Below are 21212 nucleotides of genomic sequence, written 5' to 3'. Positions count from 1 at the left end.
TACTTGTCTACTTTTCTTTTTGTTACAATTGATTTTGAGAACTTAGACAAAAATTCCTTGCAAAGCTGATGTCAAGAAGGGCAGTTACATTGTTTTCTTCTAGGATTTTTATAGTTTGAGGTACTACATTATTTAATCCATCTTGAGTTAATTTCTATACATGGTAAAAGGTAGGGGTCCAGTTTCATTCTTCTGCATATAGCTAGCTAGCTATCCCAGCACCATTTGCTGAATTAGGGAGTCCTTTCCCCATGGTTTATTTTTGTTGACCTTGTCAAAGATCAGATGGCTGTAGATATGTGGCTTTGTTTCTGAATTCTCTATTCTTTGCCATTGGTCTATGTGTCTGTTTTTGTACTAGTACTATGCTGTTTCAGTTACTATATAGCCTTATAGTACAGTCTGAAGTCAGGTATTGTGATGCCTCCAGCTTTGTTCTTTTTGGTTAAAACTGTTCTGGCTATTCAGCCTCTTTTTTGGTTTCATATGCAGTTTAGAAGTTTTTAAAATTCTAATTCCCTGAAAAATGACATTAATCATTTGACAGAAATAACAATAAATCTGTAGATTGTTTGGGCAATATGGTCATTGTAATAGTATTAATTCTTCCAATTCATGAGCATGGAATATTTTTCCATTTGTTTCTGTCATCTTTGATTTTTTTTCAGTAGTGTTTTGCAGTCCTTCTTGTAGAAATCTTTCACTTCCTTGGTTAGATGTATTGCTAGGTATTTTATTTTTTTGTTGACTATTGTAAATGAGGTTGCAGTCTTGATTTGTCTCTTAGCTTTAATGTTATTGTTATACAGAAATACTACTGACTTTTGTACATTGATTTTATATCTTGAAATTTTACTGCAGTTGTTTACTATCAGTTACAGGAGCCTCTTGGTGGAATCTTTAGGATCTTCTAGATATAGAATCATATGGTCAGTTAAGAGAAATGACTTGACTTCTTATTTTACTATTTTGAAGTCTTCTCTTTTTTCTTATTGCCTAATTTCTCTGGCTAGGACTTTGAGTACTATGTGGAATAGGAGTGGTGAGAGTGAGCATCCTTGTCTGGTTTCAGTTCTCAAGGGAAATGTTCCAGCCTTTGCTGGTTCATTGTGATGTTGGCTGTGTGTTTGTCATAGGTGATTGTTACTATTTTGAAGTATGTTCTTTTAATGGCTAGTTTGTACAGGGATTTTATCATGAAGGAATGCTGGATTTTTTTTTTTTTGAAGGCTTTATCCACTTCTGTTGATATGACCATATGGTTTTTGTTCTTAATTCTGTTTTTATGCTGAATTGTATTTATTGATTTGCATATGTTGAACCAACCTCTCATTCCAGGAATGAAGGCTTCTTGGTTGTGGTTAATTAATTTTTAAATGTATTGTGGGATTCAGCTTGCAAGTATACTGTTGAGAATTTTTGCATCTATGTACATTTGGAATATTGGCCTATAGTTTTCATTTTTCACTGTGTCTTTCCCATGTTTTTGGTATCATAATTATGCTGGCTTCATTGAATGAGTTAGAGAGAAGTTCCTCTGCCCAGTTTTTTGGGAATAGTTACAGTAGAATTGGTACCAACTCTTCTTTGCTGGTCTAGTAGAATTTGGCTCTGAGTCCATCTGCTCTGGGGCTTGGTTTGGTTGGTAAATTTGTTACTACTGATTCAATTTCAGAATTTGATATTGTTCTGTTCAGAATTTCAATTTCTTGCTGATTAAATGTTGGAAGGTTATGTGTTTCTAGGAATTTATCAGTTTCCTCTAGATTTTCTAGTTTGTGAGCTTCAAAGTGTTTGTAATAGTCTCTGAGGATTTTTGTATTTCTATGGGATCGGCTGTAACATCACCTTTGTTGTTGTTGTTGTTATGTTTTGTTTTGAGATAGTGTCTTACTGCAGTGCCCAAGCTGGAGTGCAATGGCAAGATCTCGGCTCACTGCAACTTCCTCCTCCCAAGTTCAAGTGATTCTCCTGCCTCAGCCTCTTGAGTAGCTAGGATTACAGGCACATACCATCATGCCCAACTAATTTTTGTTATTTTTAGTAGAGACAGGGTTTTACCATGTTTGCCAGGCTGGTCTTGAACTCCTGCCTTTGGGTGAACTGCCTGCCTCAGCCTCCCAAAGTGTTGAGATTGCAGGCATAAACCACCATGCCTGGCCCCTTTGTTGTTTCTCATTGTACTTATTTAGCTCTTCTCCCTTTTTGTCTTTGTTTATGTAGCTAATGGTTTAGTGATCTTGGTGATCTTTTCAAATAACCAACTTTTGGGTTTGTTTATTGTTTTTATGGATTTTTTAAAATCTCAGTTTCATTCAGTTACACTCAGATTTTAGTTATTTATTCTGCTAGCTTTGAAGTTAATTGATTTTTGTTCTTCTAATTCCTCTAGGTGTGATATTAGATTGATAACTGGTGATCTTTCTAAATTTCTGAGGTATGCATTTAGCACTAATAGCTAATTTTTAAGAGCTTAAATTCTCTTCCTAGAAGTGAGTTTTTAAAATTCTTAATGGAAAAGAAGCATCTCTATTTTAATTCCTACCAAACCTGGAGAGTAATCTTGGAGTTTTAAAATCCTTGAGCTATTTTATATATTCAATTATATTGTATATTACTATAGAAAAACTATTTACCCTATGTTACATGTAATATAGAGTATATGTCTATGTACCCATATATATAAAGTATCATTTCTTGAATGCACTAAAAATGTAGGAAATCTAAAAAAGGGATTTATAAGCTCTACTGAGCACCAGTGTCCCCAAGACATTTCTAAGAATGCCAATTGCTGTGTGTGTGTGTGTGTGTGTGTGTGTGTGTTTAGTGAGAAAGAGAAAGAGACAGTCCTCAGTTCTTGGATACAACCTAATCATAGACATTCACAGACATGCATTTAGGAGCTACTCTTCAAGGACACATGCATAAGTGAAACAGAAACAAATCCATATTTCATTTTAGATATATGTTGATATTTAGAAAAAAAAACAATTAAATGTCATACTTCTAAAATAAATTTATTTATAGTTAAACATACATGTGTAAGACAGGATTTTTAAATGTATTATTAACTAACATAGACTGTCTTTATACAGCATAGAATCTTTATTTTTCTTTTTTACTTGGATGAATGAAATTGAAAAATGAAAATGAAGTAAATGCAATCTCAATAGCAATTGGCTCCTATATCTTTCTTTCTGTGTCCTTTCCCTTTCTGCTTTTCTCACTTGTCCTCCAAATGAAGATTATAGTGTGCTAGAAACAGGTGATGTCAATAGATCAATTGGGGATAAAATACTGATTTTTTTTGTTCCAACTCCAATAAAATATCATTAATATTATAGCCTATGTGTTTTTTATTATGATTATTGTGTTCCTGGGTCTCTTTATCCTTACCAAAAATTATTGCTACATTTCAAATTCATAATGATCAGTCACAATAATAATAAAAAAACTGATAAAAATAATAAAATTACAGGTTTCAGCTCCCAAGACTGTTTTAGGAAGATACCTTTGCTAATCCAAACAAAGCTTTGGATGATTCATCACTGATCATAACCAAACACTTCCTGTTATTATACTCGTTGGATAAATAAATGAGAGACTATGTAGATTTCAGTACCAGCTAAGTGAATGTTGTGTTTTGCATGTTACTCATAATTTCTCCCATCTGTGGAAAAATGAATTTTTTCCTATAGTGTATAGTAATGATATTTTCTCTTTATCATAAACATGGTTTTACAATTAATAAGCTGTTGTAGACCTCCTATCAGTATTTCAGAGCTATAGTATAGCAGAGGGCTGTTATTTAATTGACTATATTGTCATTAAAAAAAAAAGATCAGTAAGAAAAGAAACTGTTCTAATAGGCAAAATATAGAAAGAAGATAGTCTCAAACAAATATGGTGATTGTCCTTCGATACTCTACACATAAGAAAGGAAAGATGCTCCCATCAAAAGCTAAGTAAATCAAGTACCTCTTCTTAGAATTGGTTCTCCCTGCTTTTAAACAGTTGAATTAGGCTATCTAGTAATGTTAACAAGCATTACAATCACACAATCTACTGCCTCATTTTAATTTTCACATCTACCAAGCAACTATGTTATGGCTTACCATTTAGTTTGTATACAGGAAAATAATGCATTGCTGTAGACAGTTTTCTTAGTATATTTTTTGTATATTGTATTTTATGTATTTATTTTCAGTCTGTTGAGCAGTTATGTAAATCAAGGTAATAGAACAAATCTCAGCAAGTTGACACATCACACTGTGAGCTGAGAAGGTTAAGTGTCTTCATGATACCAATGATTCTTATCTTGATCGGAAACTTTGAGATTTTGATTCAACTGAAGTAAAAATAATGAAAATTTTTATAGCAAGCCCCCCAGATATTTGTGCTACAAGTTGTCTGAAGCCACCTTTGAGAAACTCTTCTAGTTATAACCTAAAATAAAGCTTTCTGGGGGGATATTCAGCCAGCCTTCCTTGGGTGAAACTATAGTTGCTTCCATTTCCAATCTTTCAAAACACCCACTCAATATTATGTTGGTGAACTGCGTTTCTGAATGATATTTATAGTGTTATAATGTGTCTTAGGAAAATATGTTTATAACTACGATATAAAAGGGAATCATTGATTTTTCTACTTGTCATAATCAAAAACATTGAATTTCTTTTCTACCTCCAACATGTTTCGGAAGATTGTGAAGAATAAATAATGAATATGGATGATCTAAATGAATATAAAAAGTGTCAAATGCTCCATCTTTTGACTAAATAATAGTAATTTTAGAAATATTTATTTTATATAAATATTTTTATTTTAATGATGTATACACCTGTTATTTTGTAAGTTATATAATTTAATGTGGGTGTCTGTCTATGTGTGGGTGTGTAAATATATGCTGCAACTATATCTATCTGGTTGCAGTATTTGTCTTTTGATGAGCAGATTTGACTCAGTGATTTGGAGACTGGATATGTATACCATTCATGTACCGCTTCATGAAAAATACCACAGAAATTCTAAGGATAAGCTTCCTAGACATAAGAGGTTCAAGAATGTATGAGTAACCATAAAATTATATAAAACAAAATTTAATAAGATTATTAAGGATGAAAGATAGTGTGTTTCACATGAAATTGTATGCAGATAAAGCTGTGTTCTAAATTATAATGCTAGCAAATAGCAGCGAGATAAAAGTGAGAATTGCCCTGATTTAAAAGAGTTCTGGTAATTCTATAAAACTGTGGAGGTATCTTGTTCTTTCTGGGACTCATTGTTCTCTTCTGTTAACAGGCAAAGTTTAGGTACATGATTTCTCAAGAGCCGTTGTAGCTCAGATAGGCCATGAACCTTTGATCAACTTGTACTATGTTTTGTTTTTCTAAGCAGTATTGAAATGCATATCTTAGTTTAATCCTGAATTAGAAGGTCTATCTGTATCCATTATGCCTTTGTTTTAGTTTGGGCTGTAGATAATTAAAAAATTAAAGATTGACACATGATTGTTCTAAAGTCACATATTGTTAACACAAATGAAAATGAAAATGAAGAAAAAGAATCTCATTAACTATGTTTATTTCCATCTGTGTTCACAGGAAGTTCAACACAATTGCCAGCTTCATAGAATATCTTTTTGTGCAGATGATAAAACTGATAAGAGGATATTCACTTTCATATGCAAAGATTCTGAGTCAAATAAACATTTGTGTTATGTATTTGACAGTGAAAAGTGTGTAAGTATGCCAGATGTTTTAGGGTGGTCTGTTCTGTTTTACAAACCAGGAATTGCCTTGTTTTTGGAATTAGTAAAGTATTTGAAAATGAATAAGGTCTGTAAATACTTAGCTGTACTAATAGATTTATTTCATCATGAGAATATGCTTGAGGATTTCATCCTTAACTAAGTTCTCATGTTCATGAGCATAAACTTACATGTACATTTCTTTTATTAGACTGTCATGCCAGTGTATGTTATGCATTTATTTTATTTTATAATAATTTACTCTATTTTATAATTTTAATCTCAAATATGATTTAGTATTATGCACATAATACAAAGAATAATGGTGAGCAAAAGTGTGTTTCCCCCACACCTGCAGAATCTGATGGATTTTATAAAAACAAATATTCTTAACTCTAAGAAATACAATCTGTATGGCTCCTTAAAAATATTTTCCAATACATTGAAAATTTAGTTTCTTATGTTCATTATATAAAAATCTTAATATAATGAAAGTTAATGAAATTGTGTGTATGAAACTCTATGGCAGCAGTTCTTTAATCATCTGTAACCTTAAGGAAAACCCATTGATGGCTGCAAAGAAGAAAAAAAATGTAACCTCAACAATGTTATTGGTTTAGATAGGAAATAAAACAAGTATCTATTTGCTAATTTTTCTGCTGTCAAAAATAACAGATAGCTAATATTGCTATCACTTTTATGTCATTTATTTACCTAGTTTTAATATTGAGCATCTTAAGAACAAATACCTTTTTATTCGTTCATGTGACTCCTACATACACATGCTCAATGAAACATTCCTTAGAAAACTATCATGTTGAAAACTTACCAAAAATAGAGCAAGTTATTATTTTTATTTTTTGAAGTGTAGTTCTCTAGAAAGGAAAGCTAATGTGCTAAACTACTAGGCATCATAATACGTTTTGTGAATTTGGTGAACATTATGGAACATTTCATCAGAAAAAGATACTTACCAATATAAGACAATATTTTGTGCACAATTAGACATTTTATATAGTTCAAATTGGTTTTGAATTTTATTTTATATGAACTTCTGTTGAATTAATAAATAATATTTACATATTTCAAGTGCTTTTAACCATGATTGCTTGCAGATTCTTTTCTCTATGATTGAGAAGATTAAAGTTGATATTTGTTGAATATCTTCTATACATAATTTATAACAATCTTTCACCACCTACACCAAGCAGTAAACTCAGTTATTCTTCTTTCCTGCCTTACCCATAGAAATACATTTCCTTGAGGTCCTTTGAAATGTTTCAGAGTCAGAGTTCATTATAAATATTAGCCTTCTTATAGATTTGTGCCACTTGTTTTATATTCTTTGACCCCTATCCAAATTTGCTAAATTAATATTTAAAATATAACCTTGCCAGCTTAAAAGCATAGACCCGCCTTTCTTCCTCATCATAACTGTCTGTAATTGATTATCAGAATTTTAATTTCTTTGACTCATTGTTCTCTTTGGATATAGCATATCAGCTCTATTTTCTGTTAAAGATTGAAAATAATTTCTTGAAGCCTGAGCACAGATTCACAATAATTAATGTGCATAAAAATTATAAGGGATGCCTTTTAAAAGTTCTTATCAATTGGGGCTGGAACTCAGGAAATCTACATTTATCAAGTATACCAGTGATTCTGCTGCAGGTAGAGGAAGTCCTGACTCAAAACTTGCCAGATTCTCTCCAACTATAAGTTAATATCACCTTTATGAGCTGAAAAGGGACATGTTTCCTCAGAATTTTATTATACCTGCATTATCTTCACAATGAACTTTTATCAGTGCTAATTATAATGATGACTATATTTAACAAAACTCATGTTATATGTATGTAGAATTTTTGATATGCCATCTCATGTAATTATCATTTTAAATAGTTTATCATAGAGTGCTAAAATGGGACATAAGTTATAGCATATCTTATACAACTCTCCTCCTATTTTAAAAAACCAAGACCAGAGATGTTGAAGTGAGTGTCCCAAAGTTACAAAACTAAGAAGTAAGTAGAATCAGGACTAAAATCTAAGACTCTTAATTCTCATTGCTGCAGTTATCTAATCTTGTTATGTTACTCCCATAACTGTGGCCTCCTCTAGAGTTCATCTGCTCTTATTGAGGCCTTTACTCTATTTGTTAATTGTATTTTATCTTTTTAGTATTTCTTTGAAATTGTTGAGAATCTGAAAGATGACACCTTAGTATGGCATGTGACTGGAATTCACTACTTTATTAACAGTGTCATGTTGTATTAATAGTCCTCCTTCTTCCATGGTGGCAATGAGGCCCATATGAGGAGTCAGAACATTCAACCATGCCAAATTAGAATGCTGAATCCCTATAATTACCAGGCAATAAAGAGATAGTGCATTTCCACCCTCACTGTCCTATTGGAATTGCATCAGATGAAGCCACATAAAGCAGAAAATTTAAATGATATCCAGTATTTCATCAAATTAAAATCACTTTTCATACTAAGAAACAGGTTTCTTAAACTAAAAAAGAAATGACAGTCAGTAGTTACCAACACACAGATGTCAGAGATATTAGAATTACAGGACAAAGATTTTAGAACAGTCATCAAATAACATAATAAAATGAGCAGTTACAAACACACATGATACAGATGAGAAAGTAAGAAAGTCTTCTCAGCGAAACAGAAATCTAAGCAAAGAAATGGAAGGTATAAAGAATACTGAAAAATGAAATAATCACATAAAAAACTCAATGTATGGGCTCAACAGCAGAAGAGAGAGAATAGAAGAAAGGAATCAGTGACCTGGAAGACTGACAAATAGAAAATGCCTAATCTGAACCACACAAAGATTGTAAACTCAACAAACAAACAAAAACAAAGCCAAAACAGAACCTCATTGACTGTGGGGCTGTAAAAAATATCTAACATATGTGTGTCATCTGAGTGCTAGAAAAAGAGAAATAAGCACCCTTAAAAAACACTGAAAGAATATTAGTTGAAAACTTTTCCCACTTGGCAAAGGACAACAACTTATAGATTTAAAATATTGAGTGACTTCCAAACAGGATTAATCCAAATAACTTCACATCAAGACACATCATATTCAACCTTGTGAAAATTAAAGACAAAAGAAAAATCTTGAAAGCAACAAGAGATAAGCAAGACCTTACCTATAGCAGAGAATGTGAATGGCAGTGTATTTCTCATCAGAAGCCATGAAGGCAAGAAGGAAGTAGCATAATACTTTTTGAGTATTGAAAAAAAAAAAAAAAAAACCTTTCAAACAATCCTATATCCATAAAAATATTATTCAGAAATTTGAAAGAAGTATTTAAAAATTATTAGATGAATGAAAATTAAGATAGTTTGCCACTACTAGACATCCTAAATGAATGGCTAAAGGAAGTTCTCTAAACAGAAAGAAAACAATACAAAAAGGGGACTTGGAGCATAAGGAAGGAAAAAAGAACAAAATTAGCAAACATATGAGTAAATCCTTAGTTTTTCTGAATTATGTTTGATGGTAAAAGAAAAAAATACTTTCTGATGTGATTTTAAATATGACTATATATGTATATGGATATATGAAATATATAAGGCAATTATATTAAACTAGGAAAGTTAAGAGGATGTAAAGGGAGGTGAGGTTTCTACACCTCACACGGACTGGAAAAATAATAGCACTAGGTAATTATGATAAGTTATATAGGTAAAATGTAAATCCTGGAACAACCACTGACATGTTATATAGTGAGATACACTTAAAAACACTATAGAGAAATTAAAATCTTCTCATTTTAAAAGCCATAGAAATGCAATGAAAAGAAAACAGAGAAAGGAAAAAGATAAGTAACGGAAAAGAAGATTAAGTAATGTACTTAAGCCCTAACATATCAAACATCACATTAAATGTAAATGGTCTAACTACACCAATTAAAATATGTTGTTAGGGTGGGTTACAAAACATAATCCAGATACATACTGTCTACTAGAACTTTACTGCAAACATTATATATAGATAATATAGGCAGGCTGCAAATGAAAGAATGAAAAGATATTTTTTATGCAAACATTATTCAACGAAAGCAGTAATATGTATGTTTACATCAGATAAAGTAGACATCAGCGCAAAGAAAATTACCAGAGTTAGAGGGGGGCATATAGTGATAAAAGGGAACAGCCCTCAAGAAGATATGGTAATCCTGACTGAGTATTAGCAAAAATTAGAGCTGCAGAATGAGAAACAAAAACAGAAAGAACTAAAAGTCTAAATAGACAAATACACAATATAGTCAGTAAGTTTACGGGCACTTTCCCCAAAATTTATAGAATAACTAGAAAGTCATCAAGGATATAGAATAACAACATCATCAACCACTGGGATCTAATGAGCAGTTACAGAGAACTTCACCCAGCAACAACAGAATGTTCATTATTTTCAAGTGCTTGAGAAACATGTACCAAATTAAGTCACACCCTGGGCTACAAAATAAATCTTGAAAATTTAAAATAATTAAAATTACTTAATGCTTCTCTAACTACACGGAAATCAATCTAAAGATCAGTAACAGAAAGCCAGAAAATCTTTAAAGGCTAGGAAGTGAAACATCATATTTATAAACATTCCATACATCAAATAGCAATTCATAAATGAATTTTTAATTTAGTGACTTGAATAAAAATGAAATAGAGCATATCAACATTTGCGTAGTATAACTAAAGCAATGCTAAGAAGAAAATTTGCAACAACTAATTTAATACGTTAGAGAACAAGAAAGCCTCAAATGAATAATCTATGCTCCCATGTCAAATACATACAAAAATGAAAATATCAAAGTGAACTCAAAGTAAAGAGAAGGAAGATAAGATTAATAAGAGAAGAAACTGGTAAAACTGAAATTACAGAAAATCAATAAAGAAAAAACCTGATTCTCAAAAGATTATAAAAGTCGCAAAATTCTATTAAATTTGGCAAATAACAAAAGAGAGGGAGAAGATACAAGTTACCAATATTTAGAATGAGAACCAGCAGATTTCACTGCTCTGAATATCAAAAGAATGAGAGGTTCCTATAAAGAATTTTACAGACACATATTCAAAAATACAAATGAATTGGATCAATTATTTGGGAACAAATATTACCACAAATTACTCAGTATTAAATAAATTTTTTAATAGCCTGACAACTCTAAAGGAAATTAAATTTTTAATTTAAAACTTGTTAAAAGATAAATCACCAGGTATAGATGGTTTCACTTGAGAATTCTATAAAGTGTTTCAACAGGAATTAATGCTATTCTTTACAGTCCATTCCAGTAAAAAGAGAGATAGAATGACTTTCTACTTCATTTTGTGAAACTAGTATTTCTCTGATATCAAAACCAGACTTAGACAATGCCAAAACAAACCAACAAACAAAAAAACACTAGAGATCTAAATTCCCCAGTAATATAAGTGTAAAATTTCCTAAGAAAATATAACCCAGTAATGCCTTGTATTATTCAGGGTTCTCTAGAAGGACAGAACTAATAGGATATATATATATATAGGTTTGTTAAGAGGTTTGTTAAGGAGTATTAAACTCACACAATCACAAGGTCCCACAACAGGCCATCTGCAAGCTGAGAAGCAAGGAAGCCAGGTGGCAGAATACATAATTAACATACATGGATCAATTGTATTGCTGTATTCTAGTAGTGAACATATGGGTGCAAAAATTTGCAATTGCTAAAAGAAATGGAATACATAGGTGTAAGTAAAATTTTTATGCTGAAAATGTATATGCTATAAATTGTTGATAAAAGAAATGATAGAATGTATAAATAAATGGAGATATACTATGTTCAGTTCTTCATACTGATATATAGATTTAACACAATTCCTGTCAAAATTATAGCACATTGTTTGTAGATACAGACAAGATTATACTGAGCTTTATATGGAAAGGCAAAGGAACTAGAATTGCTAAAATAATTTAAAAAAAATGAAAAGATTCATCTGCCCTATTTCAAGACTTATTAAATATCTTTCCTAATCAAGACTGTAGTTTCTGTGTAGGGATAAACAATAGGTCATTGCATCCAGTCTTTTTACAAGGTCTATTTGTGAGAAGGTATTTATTGCATATTCTTATTATAGCTACATTTCACATTAGCCTGTATTAATAATAATTTTTAAAGCATACTTTTTAAAATAAAAATATATTGTTCTTTATATTTAATTACATGATTGGGGAGACCTACTTTTCTTAGATTAGCCATCCAACTTAACATAATTAGCTTAAAATCAGAATCTGGAAACTTATTGTTGCTGAGTATTTGCCTCCACTACTAGTTTTCATGTCTCCATTTCATGAAATACTGTAATTTACATATTAAGTCCCTGAATTTAAAAACTCCAAAGAATTGGCTTATTCTGACAACAAGCAGGAATGACCAGCTATAAACTAGAAAACTTTTTAGTTAAATTGTCTGAGGTTTTCTTTTTTTTTTCGCATGTGATTTTTTAAGACAGACTTTCTTTTATTTGTACAAATGTGTGAGATAAATATGAAACTTTGTTACGTAGATATAACGCATAGTGATCAAGTCAAGGCATGTAGGTAGGCCATAACCTGAGTACAGTACATCTATATTAACTATAGTCACCTTACTGTACTATCAAACACTGAATTTATTCCCTTTCTATAACTGTTATATTTGTACCCATTAACCCACTTCTCTTCTTCGTCCCCTTCCCCCTCATTCTTCTCCAGCTCTGTTATTGGTCTTTCTACTCTCTACCTCCATGTGATCAAATACTTTAGCTTCCAGATGTAAATAAGAACATGCAATATTTGTCTTTTCATGCCTTATTTCACTTTAGATAATGACCTCCAGTTCCATCCATGTTGCTACAAATAACATAATATCATTACTTCTTATGACCAAATAATATTTCATTGTGTATATATACAACACATTTTCTTCATCCACTCAACCATTGGTGGGCATTTAGGTTGATTCCATATGTTTGCTATTGTGAATAGTGCTGAAATAAACATGTGAGTGCAGGAATCCCTTTTATATATTGATTTATTTTCCTTTGGGTGGATACCAAATAGTGGAGTTGCTGGATCAAATGATAAGTATATTTTCAGTTTTTGTTTTGAGATCCCCATACTGTTTTCCCTAGTAGCTTTAGTAGTTTACCTTTTCACCAACCGTGCATAAAAGTTTATTTTTCTCCACATCCTCACCTACCTCTGTTATCTTTTGTCTTTTTAATAATAGCCATTCTGACTGGGTAAGATGATAACATTGTGGTTTTGATTTGCATTCCGTGACGATTATGGTATTGAGCATTTTTAAATATGCTTGTTGGCTGAATGTGTTTCTTCTTGTGGGAAATATTTACTCATGTTCTTTCCCATTATTTTTAAATGGGAACGTTTTCCCCCCTAAGTTGTTTGAGTTCCTTGTATATTCTGGAAGTTAGTCCTCTGTCAGATGAATAATCTGAAAACATTTTCCCCCATTCAAAATGTTGTCTCTTCATTCTGTTGATTATTTTTCTGTGTAGATGCTTTTTAGTGTAATTAAGTACCATTTGTCTATTTTTGTTTTTGTTGCCAGTGCTTTTGAGATCTTAGTCATAAATTCTCTGCCTAGCCCAATATTCAGTAGAGTTTTCCCTAGATTTTCTTTTAATATTTTTACAGTTCCAGGTATTACATTTAAGTCTTTAAGCCACTTTGAGTTGGTTTTTGTATATGGTGAGTGATGGGTTCCAGTTTCATTCTCCACGCAGCTATTCAATTTTTCTAGCACCATTAATTGAAGAGGATGTTCTTTCTCCAGCATAAATTCTTTTTGGCTTTGTCAAAGCTCAGTTGACTGTAAAAATGTGGTTTTATTTCTGAGTTCTATTCCATTAGCCTGTGTGTCTGTTTTTATACCAATACCAAACTGCTTTGGTTACTATTACCTTGTAGTATATATTGAAGTCAGGTATTATGATGCCTCCAGATTGGTTCTTTTTGCTCAAGATTGCTGTAAGCTTCTCTTACTCTGTGATGAATGATGTGAGTATTTTATAGTCATTGCATTGAATCTGCAGGTTGCTTTGAATAATAGAGTCATTTAAATGATATTATTTCTTCCAATCCATGAACGTGGGATGTTTTTCTATTTGTTTGTGTCATCAGCTATTTCTTTTATCAGGGTTCTATAACTCTCCTTATAGAGATCTTTTACCTCATTGATAAATTTATTCATCTATATATTTATTCCTATATATGTGTATATACATATATATGTTTAACTCCTCTCTATATATGCATGTGCATATATATATATATATATATATATATATATATATGGCACTATTGTAAATGAGATTTTGTTTCCTTCTCAGCTAGATCATTGGTATATAGAAATGCTCCTGATTTTTGTACATTAATTTTGTATCTTCCATTTTACTAAATTCATTTATCAAGTCTAAAAGCTTTTTATGGAGCAATTAGGTTTTTCTAGATATAAGATCATATAACAAACAGGGATAATTTGATTTCCCCTTTACCAATTTGGATGCCTTTATTTCTTTCTTATGTTTGATTACCCTGGGTGGACTTCCAGAACTGTGCTGAACAGGAGTCATGAATGTGGGCATTCTTGTCTTGTTCCAGTTCTGAGAGGAAAGGCTTTCAACATTTCCTGCTTCAGTATGACATTAGGTGTGGGTTTGTTATTTCTTGGTACGTTTCTTCTGTGCCTAGTTTGTTGAGATATTTTTATCATGAAGGGATGTTAAACTTTATCAAATTCTTTTTCTGTGTCTATTGAGATGATTTTTTTTGTCCTTCATTCCATTAATTTGAGTTATCACCTTTATTGATTTGCTGAACCATCCACACATCTCTGTTATAAATCTCACTCAGTTATGATGTATTATATTTTTATGTGCTGTCGGACTGAGTTAGCTAGTATTTTGTTGAGGATTTTGTGTCTATGTTTGTTGGGAATATTAACCAGTAGTTTTGTTTTTGTTATTGTTGTTGTATCCTTATGTAGTTTTGTTATCAAGGACAGCTTGACCTTATAGAATGAGTTAAGGAGAATCCTGTTCTTCAATGTTTTGGAATAGGTCTGGATTGGTATTAGTTCTTTATATATTTGGTAGAGTTTGGTTGTGAATTCATCCAGTCCTGGGCTTTTCTTTATTGAGACACTTTTTTGTATCACTGATTCAGAATTGCTACTTATCTTGGCCTGTCCACATTTTCTATTTCTTCTAGATTCACTTTTGATAGGTTGCTTATTTCTAGGAATTTACCCATTTACTCTAGATTGTTCAGATTGTTCAGTTTGTCAGCATACAGTTGTTTTTAATAGCCTTTGATGATCTTTTGTATTTCTGTGGTTACCAGGTTTTATATTTTCTTTTTCATTACGATTTAGTTTATTTGGATCTTCTCTCTTCTTGGTTAGTTTACTTAATGAATTCTCAATTTTATTTATAATTTCAAAGAACCAATTTTTTGTTTCCTTGATCTTGTGTATGTATTTTTAGTCTCTATTTCATTTAGTTCAACTCTGATCTTATTTATTTATTTTATAATGTTAATTTTGGGTCGTTTCTTCTTACTTTTCCAGTTCCTTAAGGTGTATTGTTGTTAATGTGTTACCTTTCTACATTTTTGGTACAGGAATTTATTGCTATAAATGTTCCTCTTAGCACTCTTTTTACTGTATCTCACAGGTTTTGTTTTATGTTTCCATTTTCATTTGTTTCAATAATTTTTTAAATTTCCATTTCAATTTCTTTGTCAACCCATTCAGGAGCATGTTGTTTAATTTTCATGTATTTGTGTATTTTCCAATCATGCCTTTCCAACAGTCCCCAAAGTCTTAACTCATTTCAGCATTAACCCAAAAGTCCAAAGTCCAAAATCTCATCTGAGACAAGTGAAGTCTCTTTCACTTATGAGCCTGCACAATCAAAAGGAAGTTAATTAATTCCAAGATATAATGGAGGTACATGTACTGGGTAAACATTCATATTCTAAAAGGGAGAAATTGGCCAAAAGAAAGGGGATACAGGCCCCATACAAGCCTAAAATCCAGCAGGGCAATCTTAAAGCTCCTAAAGAATCTTCTTTTACTCCATGTCCCATATTCAGGACACATTGGTATGAGAGGTGTGTTCCCAAGGCCTTGGGCAACTCTGTCCCGTGGCTTTGCAGGATACAGCCCTAATGGCTATTCTCAGGTGCTGGTGTTGAGTGCTTGTGGCTTTCCAGTTACAGGGTGCAAGCTCTCAGTAGATCCACCATTCTGGTGCCTAGAAGATGGAGTCCCTTTTCTCACAGCTTCACTGGGGAGTCTGTGTGGGGTGTCTAATTCCACGTTTCCCCTCTTCACTACCCATGGAGTAGAGGTACTCCATGAGGGCTCCAATCTTGCAGCAAGCCTCAACCTTTACATTCTGTGCATCTGCAGGCTTAATACCAAATGGAAACTGCCAAAGTTTATAACGTGCACCCTCTGAAGCAGTGACCAGAGCACCCACTGGGGCACTGCCTAGTGAAGCTGTAAGAAGAGGCCCATTTGCTTTTGATTTTACAGGCTCATAGGCAGAAGAGACTTGTCTTGTCTCAGATGAGACTTTGAACTGTGGATTTTCAGGTTAATGCTTAAGTAAGTCAAGACATTGGGGGAACCCTTGGGAAGGCATGATTGGTTTTGAAATTTGAGGACATGAGATTTGCAGAGGCCAGGGGTGGAATGATGTGGTTTGGCTCTGTGTCCCCACCCAAATCTCATCTGGAATTGTAGCTCCCATAATTGCCACATGTTGTGGGAGGGACCTGGTGGGAGATAATTTGAATCATGGGGGCAGTTTCCCGCATACTGTTCTCATGGTAGTGAATAAGTCTCACCAGATCTGATGGTTTTATCAGGGGTTTACACTTTTGCATCTTCCTCATTTTCTCTGGCCACTGCCATGTAGAAGTGTTTTTTACTTCCTGTCATGATTCTGAGGCTCCCAGCCATGTGGAACTGTAAGTCCTTTTAAGCCTCTTTTTCTTCCCAGTCTCAGATTGTCTTCATCAGCAGTATGAAGATGGACTAATACCAGCCTAGTTGCAAATTTTCTAAACTTTTATCTTCTATTTTCCCTTTAAATATAAGTTCCAACTTTGGGTTATTTCTTTGCTTATGCCTGAGTATAGCTTGTTAGAAGCAGCCAGGTCTTTGCTTAGAAATTTCTTCCTCTATCTAGAGGTTTCTTCTTCTATCTATCAAATACGCTAAATCATCATTCTGAAGTTTGAAGTTCCCCAGTTCCCTAGGGCAGGGGCACAATGCAGCTAAGTTATTTGCTAAGGCCTAACAAAGATGACTTTTCCTCCAGTTCCCAACAAGTTCCTCATTTACACCTGAGACCTCCTCAGGCTGGACTTCACTGTCTACATCACTATCAGCATTTTGGTCACAACCATTTAACTAGTCTCTAGAAAATTCCAAACTTTCCCTCAGTGTTTCTGTCTTCTGAGCCCTTGAAAGTCTTCCAACCTCTGCCTATTACCCAGTTTCAAAGTCACTTTCACATTTTCAGTTAGTTTTATAGCAATTCCCCAGTCCTCAGTACCAGTATTCTGTATTAGTATGTTCTCACATTGCTATAAAGATATAACTAAAACTAGGTGATTTATAAAGAGAGATGTTTAATTGGTTCACTATTCTACAAGCTGTACAGGGAGCATGATACTGGCATCTACTCAGCTTCTGGTGATGCCTCAAGAAACTTCGAATCATGGCAGAAGGCAAAGCAGAAGCAGGCATGGCTTACATGGCAGGAACAGGATAGAGGGGAGCGGGGAGGTGCTACATACTTTTTAATGACCAGATCTCATGAGAACCTGCTCACTATTATGAGAACAGCACAAAACAGATGGTGCTAAACCATTTATGACAAATTCGCCCTCATGATCCAATCACCTCCCACCAGATCCCACCTGCAATACTGAAGATTACAATTTGACATGAGATTTCATGGGAACACAGGTCCAAACCATATGAGCTGTAAACAGCATTAGTGAGGTCTGCCATTTCCTTGGAGGTTTATTGTGCAGATATTAAGGGAGGTGTGGCGAATTTGTGCTGGAGACTGGGATGTTATGCAGGTCACTGTTTAAGCCCCAGTCATAGCAACAGTGGGCTAATCATGCCTATGTTTATTCTCCAGGCTGATAATATACTGGCAATGGTATTGATGATTACCAGTGGACCAATTCTTGGTCCTCTGCTTGGCTTGCTTGGATGCCAGTAATGGCCACAGTGGACTGGGCATGTGGACAAGTTCTTGGCCCCCTGAGCAGGCACTGTGGCATGGGTTATGGTAGTAGCAGGACAGGAAAACTCTCTGTGTCCCAGGTACTGTATGTAGATGTTGGCAGTGGCTATGATGGGCTGGGTGAGCCAGTCTTCAGGCCCACAGATGGTACTTGTAGTTAGGTGCCAGTTGAGGTAGTAGCAGCCAGGAATTTAGAGTTTAGGGCCAACCTCATGCTCCTGGGAGGTGCACTCAAGTGCCCAATGTGGTGGACTGAGTTGGGTAATCCACAAGACCCTGGGCTAAGTCCTGTGCTGGGCAGGCTTGTGCTCAGATCCCCCAATGGTGACAGTAGTCACTAGCTGTAGTGGGCAAGGGCAGAGCAATTCTCAGGTCCCCGGAAGAATGCATGAGTGAGGGGCAGTAGTAGCCACACTGAGGCCCTGACTTTGCAGAGGTTGGAATTGGCTTTGGTAGCCACATCTTGGGCTGGGGTATGGGGACTGCACATCCCTCTCATGGCCCAGTCCTGGTACGCTTGCCTGCAGCCCTGGCAGTGGCAGTCCTTGCCTAGGTTGTACCTCAGCCCCAGCTACAGGAGCCCCTACTCAGCTTGTGACTAAGTTTCAGTGGCAACTTGCCCCCCACTCACATCCCATTCTCAGTCTCAGTGACATTTGTGTTCCAGCCGACAGCTACAGTCAATGCTTTCCTTGCTTGTTTCTCAGCCCTACCTGTAGGAGCTTACTCCCAGGTCATCCCCTAGTCCCAGCAGCAACAGCCCAAGTTTCCCTAATGTCTTGGCCTCAGCCTCAGCTAACTACAAGTACCATCTATGGGCCTGAAGACTGGCTCACCCAGCCCATCGTAGCCACTGCCAACATCTACATACAGTACCTGGGACACAGAGAGTTTTCCTGTCCTGCTACTGCCATAACCCATGCCACAGTGCCTGCTCAGGAGGCCAAGAACTTGTCCACATGCCCAGTCCACTGTGGCCATTACTGGCATCCAAACAAGCCAAGCAGAGGCCCAAATTAACAATCACTAAAAAGATGCATTAAAGACAAAAGTGACAGAAAGCACATATTTCCAATACTAGAAACAGTGAATGGAGCTGCAGATCCTATAATCTTTAAAAGGATACAAAGATAAATATAATTATTTTGCCAGTAAATTTGGTCAATAATATAAAATTGATGAATACCTTGAAACTCAATTTCCAGATTGACAGAGAAAAAATGAAAAATCTGAATGAATAAAATTACATATAAATATTTAATATAAATATATTTAATTTATATATGTAAACATATTTAAAAAAATTTTTGTACATAAGTATTTGGCTCACATATTTGGAATTAAATATTTGGTTCAAATATTTGAGAAAACTTTTTGACAAGTGAAGTGCTAAGCCCAGATAGTTTCACTAAGTAAATTTTGTAAAACATTTCTTTTTAAAATACCAATTATACATAAACCTTTTCCGAATTAAGAGAATAAGGTAACACTTCCAAATTATTTTATGACACCAGTGTCACCCTGATAGAAAACATAACAAAGACCTTATAAAAAGTGAAAATGATATTACAGTGTTTCTTATGACATAGACTTAACTCTCTTTTACATAATAACTCCAAGTAGAGTCCAGCAACATATAAAATATAAAATAAATAATACATTATTACCAGGTGGGGTTTATCCCAGTAATACAAGTTTGGTTTAACATATGAAAAATAAATTAACATAATACAACATCTTAACAGAATAATAACACAGTCATTTCAGCAAATATAGAAAAAGCATTAGATAAAATTCAACCCAATTGCTGGTAAAATTCATAACATGCTAGGAATAGAAGAGTCATTTCTTTTTCTGATAAAGACTTTAAAAGTCCTGCAGGTAACATCATAACTAATGGTGAATTACTGAATGCTTTCCTCCTAAGACTAGGAACAATGCAAAGATGTCCATTCTTACTACCTATTTAACATGGTATTGGGTGTCTTCACTAGTGAATAGATGGGGAGGAAGGGCACACAGATTGGAAAGAAATAGTAAAAAATTGTCTTTTTCATGGATATAATATCAACTTTTTTACAAAAATATGCTGAGGATCTACAACCACAAGATTTGTGAAACAAATTTAGTAAAAACAAAGGTTACAAGTCAACATACAAAATTAAATTGTTTCTGTCTACTAACAAAAAGAAAGAACTAAAAATGTATTTACCATAGCATCAGGAAACATGAAATAATGAGGATTTTAAAAATGTGCAAGGCATCTATACTGAAATCTTCACAGTATTGCTGTAAGTAATGAAGACCTAAATTAATGGGAGAATGATATAATATTCATGGGTTGGAAGGCTCAGTTTAATTAAGTGGTCAATTCTACCAAATTGACTGATCCATGAATTCAGTACAATTCTAATTAAAATCACAATGGGGTTGTTAGTAGAAATTGAAAAGTTACTTCTAATATGGTAATATAAGTGACCTAAAATAAAACCAAAGTAATTTGGAGAGAGAAGACCAAAATCTGGAGAAGCATTCCTGATTTCAGAACTTACCTTAAACTCTTATCAAGTCAGGGTGGTATTAATGTAATGATAAACAGATAATAGTTAAACTGTATTGTAGATTTTAGAAATATCCATACGTAGATGGTTAACTTTTATTCACAAATGGAGACAAAAAAATTCAATGGAAAAAAGAAAGTCTTTTTAATAAATGGTGTTGAAATAACTAGCTAAATATGTGAAAAAAATTATAAAGAATTATCTTCTACTTATGCTGCATAGAATCATTTGAGATGGATCATAGACATAAAAGTAGAAGCTTTTGTAATCTTATACATAACTTTTATTACAAAAACATTGAATGTCACTATGAAATTAGATGGATAGTGATTTCCTAGAAATGACCCCAAAAGCACTAAACATGACCAAAAAAAGGATTCAATGGACTTTATAAAAAAATAAAATGTTTTCTGTTAGTCTATAAACATTATCAGCAAAGTGAAAAGGCAAGCCACATACTATGAAACTGTATCCCCAATATGTGCATCTGAAAAAGGATCTGTATCCAGACCATATAAAAAGCTCCTAAAAATCACTAATAAAAAGACAAAACACCAATAAAAGTGG

General features: G+C 33.6%; 1 protein-coding gene across 22 annotated transcripts in view; it reads left to right on the top strand.

The window, feature by feature from the left end:
- The window catches only part of GULP1 (GULP PTB domain containing engulfment adaptor 1), a 288807-nt gene that overhangs the window by 234399 nt on the left and 33196 nt on the right, over positions 1-21212 (top strand). For all 22 annotated transcript variants that reach the window (XM_017545041.1, XM_017545039.2, XM_017545022.2 and 19 more), the window contains one exon: positions 5604-5741. In XM_017545041.1, coding sequence (XP_017400530.1) covers positions 5604-5741 — 138 coding nt within the window. The remainder of the gene's footprint in view (positions 1-5603; positions 5742-21212) is intronic.

Source organism: Cebus imitator, unplaced genomic scaffold (genome assembly GCF_001604975.1).
Source record: "Cebus imitator isolate Cc_AM_T3 unplaced genomic scaffold, Cebus_imitator-1.0 Scaffold176, whole genome shotgun sequence".
Lineage (NCBI taxonomy): Eukaryota > Metazoa > Chordata > Mammalia > Primates > Cebidae > Cebus > Cebus imitator.
Note: the sequence above shows the minus strand (reverse complement) of the source record. Positions and strands in the feature narration are given on the sequence as shown.